The following is a 7967-nucleotide window of genomic DNA, read 5'->3' as shown; positions in this document are numbered from 1 at the left end:
CAAGGATTTGAATTTAAGCGTAAATTACCCGACCTGCTTAGAAAAATCTTTCAGTTTCTGTCCTCCCAAGTTACTATCAAACTATGTGTGTTATGCAATTGAAAAAATGACTAACTATGTACCTCTATGGTGCGGTCAGTCAGGCAAATAAAATGGGCATTAATTTCTTCCCCAAATTTGGAGGCTGTGTGGTAAAAATTGATGAGAGTTCAGGTGGAGAGCAGACCTCAAACTGATGTTTTGCAGTCTGATTCTAGAAATACTAAAATTTCCACAATTATATCAAATGCTTCAATCTCAGAATTATCAACAAGGAGTCTTTCTAATATAGCAAAAGCTCAGTTGTTACAACTAGACATTGTGAACCTTCTATAGAAGGATATAATAAGAGAGATCATATTTGTAGTCCCCAAAAGCTAATTGCAGGCCAGTTCTAGATGTCTTGGCCCTCACCAAGTTCACATGGAAACAATCTCAACAGGTCTGGAGATGATCAAGAATAATTATTTGATATTTTTAGGACCTCTCGGATGCATATTTTCAACATTTCGATTAGTCTCAATTCAAGGAATTGCCTTAGTTTCGTTGTGTATTTTGGACTCGGATTGACCAGAATGATGGCTCCAATCTTGAGATAGTTAAAGGATTCATTGAAAAGGATTCGAGTTCAACAAGTATGGTTACGGTTGTTAGATCAGTAGGGGGCGTTTTGGTTTTGACCCGGAGGGTTCTATATTTGGGAATGATAATAGCAACAGTTCCTTTTCAGGTTTTTCCTTCGGGGAAGTGTTAAAATGATTAGAATTTATAGGTTTATCATTTAGTCATTCTAGAAAACAATGATTTGATTAACTAGAAAATGTCTAAAAAGAATTTATACCTTTTTCATATCACAAACCACTATTGTCTGCAATGTCAATGGCTGTAAGTGTTTTTTTACAGCAGATCTTCAAGCCTGCTACATTGCTTCCTATGGCCAAGCCCTTCAATTATTTAGAAATTTGACTCTTTGGTCTCACAAAACCACTTGATAACGATATAAAAATGCTTATAACTTGAAAACCAACAAATATTTAACTCTCAGACTTGGGGTTTAATCTTTTCAACAGATATAAAGTTCTAGTCCACTTTGATCATTAGATCCAAGCTCTATGTTCTGAAATGCTTTTAACTTGTATAGGTACTAAGAATAAAATGAGTATACATTTCCCTTATAGCTAAATACCATTTTAAACCTTTTTACTCTACCAACATAATCTTGAACTCATAAAACGCTAGTGATGACTGTACAATTCTTAATCAAAGATTATTCAACATCAAACTTGCCTTTTTGATATGCTCCCCAAAATAATACTTTGATCAGTTATTTTGAATAAAAATTTCCCAATGATGGGCAACAAACACCATAATCTTTTGGCTACCTAGAGTCCCCTTCATGGTGCACTCTACCCAGTACTAAAAGCTATTTGCGTAGCCTCTTAGCACAAATTGTCCATACTACAATTTTCATCCATCACTTAAAATTCAAGCCATCCCTACCAAGTCTGCAAATATCAAACAATTTTATAATAATGTTATCTTCATCATGACTATGACTTGAGGACAATAGCTTGACACAAAGCAACAAAAGATTTTGGGAAAAATATTTTTGTAGACTATACCTAATGGTACACTATATCTATAGAGGTGCTTACCTATATGTTTGATAACGAATGGAATTGCAAGAATCACTTCTAAGATGAAGAAGATCTGCTGGTAATTAACTGATGATAGGGACACATTTAGGCTGCAACGCGCTGTACTTTCATCGACACAATAATCTTTTACAAGACTTCCCAGTATTATCAGAAAAACATTTCCTGAAAGATAAAATGTATGAATATGATTGTAAATTAAAATTAAGTTAAAAATATTGTACTAATATTATGGCTCAATTGTAAACTACTACTCATGGTGTATATACCGTCCATATGGCCTCTCTTCATCAACATAACTGACTCTCTTAACCCTGGTTTCCATATACCTTGATCCTTGACACTTCTCCCCAATTGATATTTATCACATTTTGAATATTGTGCATTTCTAAACTTTATAAGGATGCAACTGGCAATATGAAACACCAGATAAAGGTAAATAATGTAATTAATATTTAATTAGTTTTAATAAAGAAGCTAGGTTTATAAAATTTTCAATAACAAATATGGAAAAATATTTACATATAGAATAATGAATAAGATTACAGAACATAACTTTGACACCAATAAATTTAAATAAATCTCATGGACATAATTTTTTCATAACACTTTTGAAGTTGTCTCACCTCCACTGAGGATATAAAATGTTATTCTGTGGAGATGACGGGTGCCGTTGTAGAAATCATGATAGCCAAGAATCCGAGAATTTTTGTGCTCTGCCTTCACATACCACGTTATGATCTGGGAAAAAAAAAAAAAAAACGGTACAAGCAATGCTTAAAAATAATTTCTAGCTCATAATTTTTAGATGATCGATCTAATTGGTACAGTATTTACCAAATAGATCATCTAAACCCATTTTTTTCTTATTGCAATACATTCACAGTCTAAAGAATAAAATACTGTACTTGACAGTTCAAATTTCCTTGAACCCAGCCATTTTCAACCAACATTCACCAAGGCAAACAACCTATTGGTGACTGCAGCTACTTTTAGATACTATATTATTAAAACGAGGTGCACAATAAAAGAAATTGATTTTCTACAGCAATCATTAACATGTCCATAATGTTAGTTTTCTTACTTGATACTGCCAAAAGTAAGGATTTCTTTCAAACTATACATCTCCCCTTTTTTTCTTTTATTAAAAGAAGAGAGCAATTTTCTATTCGAATCCTGAGGAAAATCATTTAAAAGGAAATAGAAGGGAAGGCTTAACCCTAAAGAAAGTGACATCCTTTCTTATTGAGGGAATAAAATTAAAAGTTCTAAATCACTGAAAAACAGAGCACAAGGATGATTCAAAAACTTGGAAGTAAAAGGAATAAGACAGTAATTAAATGCAGTGCAACGAGCTGAGGATTATCAACCTCCCCAGAGAATGTGAGAAGAGGTGGCTTGAAGGATGTCACAAGACTACCTAAGAAAAAAAACGACCACAACTGATCAGACTGAAATACAAAGATGCTAATTTGAGGCAGAGAGGAAAGCAATTGGAATAAAGTCCATTCCTAAGATTGAAAATGTGTCTTGTATGTGTGGCGTTGATATGCCAAGATTCCATCTTGGTGTTTCTCTGCATAATTCATTGCCATTAAACATTATCAACCAACATTCAAAAATAAATAGAAAAAGAAAGGATAAGTTTGACAACTGAAAGTGCAACTTAATTTTTATTCGGGAGTAGCTAAAACAATTTTCCCATAACGATTTAGGAAATTAACTCGGTGCATTCCACACATTCATAAATACACATACAGACTCATTCTTAAAGGGTTGCAATTAAATTATTGAAGAATTTATAAACAATATCATCATAAATTAATAATTCGCAATCAAAATTAGAAATATTGCCAAATTGTGGGTGGCGGGAGGAGGAGGGATTACTGCTTGGAGAGATAATTTCCTTCCATGAGAACTGTCAGAGTTCTCTTTCTTGAACTACGTTCACTACTGCATGAATCACTGATTCCCTTAATTTACACTTTCTGGACACTTTTTTTACATTTTCACATTCATTTTTGAAAAGCGACCTATCTAGAAATTATTGTTTTTTCCTTTCTTCAAAATGGTGTGAAACTGCGACATAGCATTATAGGTAAATAGATGCACAGCTCATCCTGAGGTTTGGACACAAATTGAGTTCACCAGGACGCAACCACACATCCTTGCACTTCTCCGTTTATTTTGGAATAAGAAAAAAGAAACCATTAACTTCCAAAAATTTGAGAAGCCGTATGAGTACATCAATACTTTTATAGACTGCCGAGTGGGAGCATCTTAAACCAGACCGCCTGTCAGTAGTTATAGCTACTGTACTTCATTAAGTTTTAATGGTTTTGCCCAAGTCATACTACTAATGGAAAAGGGTTTGTATTCCTGTAGGAACAAACTAGACAAAGGAGAGCAAAGATGAAAGTAAATTTACCCACTAGAAGTTCATGCAGTATCACAAGGCCAATCCAGCATTGTATAATTTTAGAAACCCTTCCCTATAAACTACAATATAGTTTGGAATGCATTCTAATTGTAATTCACCACTCCTTACTTACCATTGTAAGAGCCCAGATAATGACATGCAAGTACTGAAGTACAGAGAATGAATCTGTCGTTCTTCCTTCTTCACGATATAAGACAGGGACCAGAAATCCTGCAGCTGGTAACACAATCTAGAACAATTACAGGTAAAACTAATAAATGAAAATAAATTTTGTTGTCGGTTTAACAATCCAATCAAGTTTAATCTTCAAATAATGACCATTTAAAAAAGAAAAAAAAAACGGATTTTGAGCGAAGCGAAAAATCTATTTTTGGGTGAGATGGCCATGACGTCCTAATGGAAGGTTCCTTTAGTAGCTTCCGAAGGGTATATATGACTACAGTGATATTCCCAGAGAATAAAACCAAAGGTTTCACAGAATTCTAACTTCTGGCGCGAGTACCTTTAAGATTACTCTCAAGGGTATCGTATATCATCAGGGGACGTATTCTTGACACGCCACATGGCAATCTGCACCCCGAATAGCCTTTACGCCTCTAGGCTCTAGGGGAAAACGTGGCAGAATAGAAGGGTAACCGTAACAAAGATTACCCTGGTTCCCCTACTACAATCGTATCAAAACCGCGCCAACTCCCTCTGGCGGTCATTCCTTGTAGCAGTGAGCAAGGTGCTACAGATACAGTAGATCAGGGGGGGGGAAACCGTGAAGATCTTTTCATAGAAAAGAAGGGTGGGTCCATTAGGACGTCATGGCCATCTCACCCAAAAATAGATTTTTCGCTTCGCTCAAAATCCGTTTTTTGGGCTCAAGCCATGAAGTCCTAATGGAAGCATACCAGAGAATTAATGTATCTGTGGTTTTGTGTTAGTGCCTTAACCTTGGGGCAATATTTCCACGGCCAAAAGGGCCAATTGAGACAAATGACGTTACCGGTATCCGTCATCATCACTAAGCATAACAATGTTAGTGCTTCCTGCCCCCGGCAGGGAAGAGTCATTTTTAGACGTAGGAAAGGGGCCTCAAGGTAGCATATATTGTATGAACAAGCATAAGTATACACTGAGAATACAACCGGTCTCAAGGATTGTATATATTGCGGAACCAATATCAGTGTCCCCATCCATTGATTGTAAGCATACAATGATATGAGAAATACTTACATGAGTAAGTTAAGGAACTCTGGTATTTTAAAACATGCAATTGTTGGGCGAATTAGGACGCAACTGCATTTTAATAGACATTTATTCCTAATAAATGACTACATGATAAATGAATGTAGCATGATAAGGAAATTATACGAGAGACATACACAGAAAATAATGTTCCCCTTTTTGAAAGGGGGAAATGATGAGTGCCACTCTCAAACTGAAGAAAAGCTCTTTTAACAAGACTTTTCTTTATAATTTCTGTACATGAAATAGTCTAACAACACTGTGTACTATGTACACACGGCACTAGTGGTATTCGTATAATTTCACACCTGAGATTCTGAACAGATTTAGTGTTACCTTGGCAACACTTATTCAAAGGGAGGTCATACGAAAATTGCTGACCCCTTCTCCTTTTAACCCTTTTACCCCCAGGCTATTTGGAAATTTCCAACCCTTAACCCCCAAGGGGTTATTTTTTTCCCAGCACATTTTGAAGTATATATTTTTTAAATTGCTCTAACAGCCTTAATTTTTGTCATAGAGAGGTCAGGTTGGTCTCATTCTCTTGGAAAATGCCTGAATTTTCTCAAAAAATTATCAAAAATATGCAAAAAATAATTTTTAAAGCCTTTTTTTGCAAGGACGTACTGGTACGTCCATGGGGGTAAAGGGATGGCTTTTGTGAAACGTACCAGTACGTCCTTTGGGGGAAAAGGGTTAATTGATAGTCCCAATCAATTTACTGTTCATCGCAGAGCTAGACGACAGGGTCCAAATAGCACCTGCCGCCACCACATATTGCTTCAATCCATAGATTTGCTTAGTATAGTGTCTGTAAGACGCATTGGACAACCTCCGATCAGTAGGTGAACGAAGAGGCTGAAGTCCACACACTGGAAGGTTCAGTGATGAAGCAACTTTCCTTGGATCTTTTATCTGCAGGAGTACTGTCAGGATCCGCTCCGCGAAAAAGGTAAGTGAGCTTCGCCCTCAGTTGTAGTGGATAGTTTGATCCAAAGTTTTCTCCTGTAAAGAGCTGTTCCTCCTGAAGTCTGAAGTTCTATGAAGATAGACCTTAGACGCTCTAGCAGACCTAGAGAGACATCTTCCTTCAGAGGGCAGATTCTCCAGGAGCCCCACCTCTTAGTAGGTAGGACGTCTTTAATGAGAAAGGTTAGATCAGAAAAAGATGCAGTTCTCTCACTTATTGTGGCCCTCAGGATAGGGCCACTATTACACTAACTCTAGTCCCAGAGGCTATAGCGAACCGAAAAAATAACCTTTTAGGTTAGATGGTTGAGGGAACAATCCTCATTGTTCACAGGTGAGGCATAATGTAGGACCTTGACCAAAGACCATTAGATGGGCTTTAGTGGCGTTGCGGGCCTAAGCCTGCACATGTTATCGGGAATTTATTAAAGATTCCAATCGTTAGATCCATTTAAAGGGCATATAGAAGAGGTCTAGTCGGGGCTCACTTGCACAGAGATAATGGTCCATGGATCCAAAGATCTCATTAAGTGACCTCTCTCGCAAAGTCGGCCATACCCTTGGTGCTTACTCAAGGGTTTATATGGAGACAAGGCCGAAGAACTAGCGTTCTCATAGTATTCAAGGATACACTGCCTCCTTCCTCAAAAGGCCAACGTGCTGTCGGCCGCCAGACCCTGAATATAGGGGTGGACAGAGAAGGACAGGCAGAAGATCATGAGATTGTTTTCGGGCCCTTTTGCTTTACAAAACAATTTACTTTTCCAAGAAGACTCGTATTGTCTTCTCGTTGACTAGACTTGTATTCTTCTAGGAATTCTATTTTCCCCTTAAGATCCCAGTCTTTTCCTAACCGTTAAGGGCAAGGAATTCGTAAAATAAAGGGATCAGGTGTACTGTGATAAATAGAAGGCAGAAAACTTCTGAACTTCCTGGATAATCCTAGGCGCATAACTAGGACTAGCCTCAGCCTCAGTTCCTTCATTACAGGGAACGGGATGTTCTTGGGCTTTCTGGGAGCCAATAGAGCCCCTCTTCCTTGGAAGGGTCTCAGCATGTAGAGGGCCTTCTGGAGGAAATTTTGATGGGCTGAATAGGAATTCTAAGTCCATCACTTCTAAAGTAGAGACATGATGTCTGTTACCTCCATTAGAGGGTCCTCGTATGGGACTAAATAACGAGATAGTATCTTGATAACGCTCATGATGAAGAGAACGATCTGCAGCTCGGGGACTTGTCCCTTTCTGGGAGGGAATGGGTCTGCGTCCGTGTACCATTCCGACTCTATTGGGTGGAATCCAAGAAGAGCATCCGCTGTCACCTTGCGGATCATATATATACGAGCTGCTGATAGGCGCCATTCCCTTAAGGAAGGGATGGCTAGCATTCCCTAATGAAATGAGACGTCCCTTATCCTCGACAGTTTTGACGCCTCATTATCGCTTCGATGCTCCAGATCAACCTGAGGAGGTCCGATCTGTGTGGAGAGAGTTTATCCACCCATTACAGGGCTAAAATGGCCTACGGGTCCGTGGCCTTTGGTCATTGTAGGGTAAGCGGAGAGGGAATGACCATTATTGGTCCTATTAGATCTCTTCGAGCGTTTGATGCGTATCTTCTCCAGCCTCTTA

General features: G+C 38.0%; 2 protein-coding genes and 1 pseudogene across 2 annotated transcripts in view; 2 read left to right on the top strand and 1 right to left on the bottom strand.

Annotated features, from left to right (window-relative positions):
* The window catches only part of LOC137656812 (mitochondrial thiamine pyrophosphate carrier-like), a 615169-nt gene that overhangs the window by 91489 nt on the left and 515713 nt on the right, over positions 1–7967 (top strand).
* Positions 1–7967, top strand: part of LOC137656101 (uncharacterized) — a 505345-nt pseudogene that overhangs the window by 28152 nt on the left and 469226 nt on the right.
* Positions 1–7967, bottom strand: part of LOC137656810 (transmembrane protein 192-like) — a 58690-nt gene that overhangs the window by 25673 nt on the left and 25050 nt on the right. Inside the window, exons 3-5 of the mRNA XM_068391121.1 lie at positions 4247–4363; positions 2321–2435; positions 1695–1859 (exon numbers count right to left, since the gene is read on the bottom strand). Coding sequence (XP_068247222.1) covers positions 1695–1859; positions 2321–2435; positions 4247–4363 — 397 coding nt within the window. The remainder of the gene's footprint in view (positions 1–1694; positions 1860–2320; positions 2436–4246; positions 4364–7967) is intronic.

The sequence above is a fragment of the Palaemon carinicauda genome, chromosome 17, assembly GCF_036898095.1.
Source record: "Palaemon carinicauda isolate YSFRI2023 chromosome 17, ASM3689809v2, whole genome shotgun sequence".
Lineage (NCBI taxonomy): Eukaryota > Metazoa > Arthropoda > Malacostraca > Decapoda > Palaemonidae > Palaemon > Palaemon carinicauda.
The sequence above is the reverse complement of the archived record's forward strand: the minus strand, read 5'-3'. Positions and strand labels throughout refer to the sequence as shown.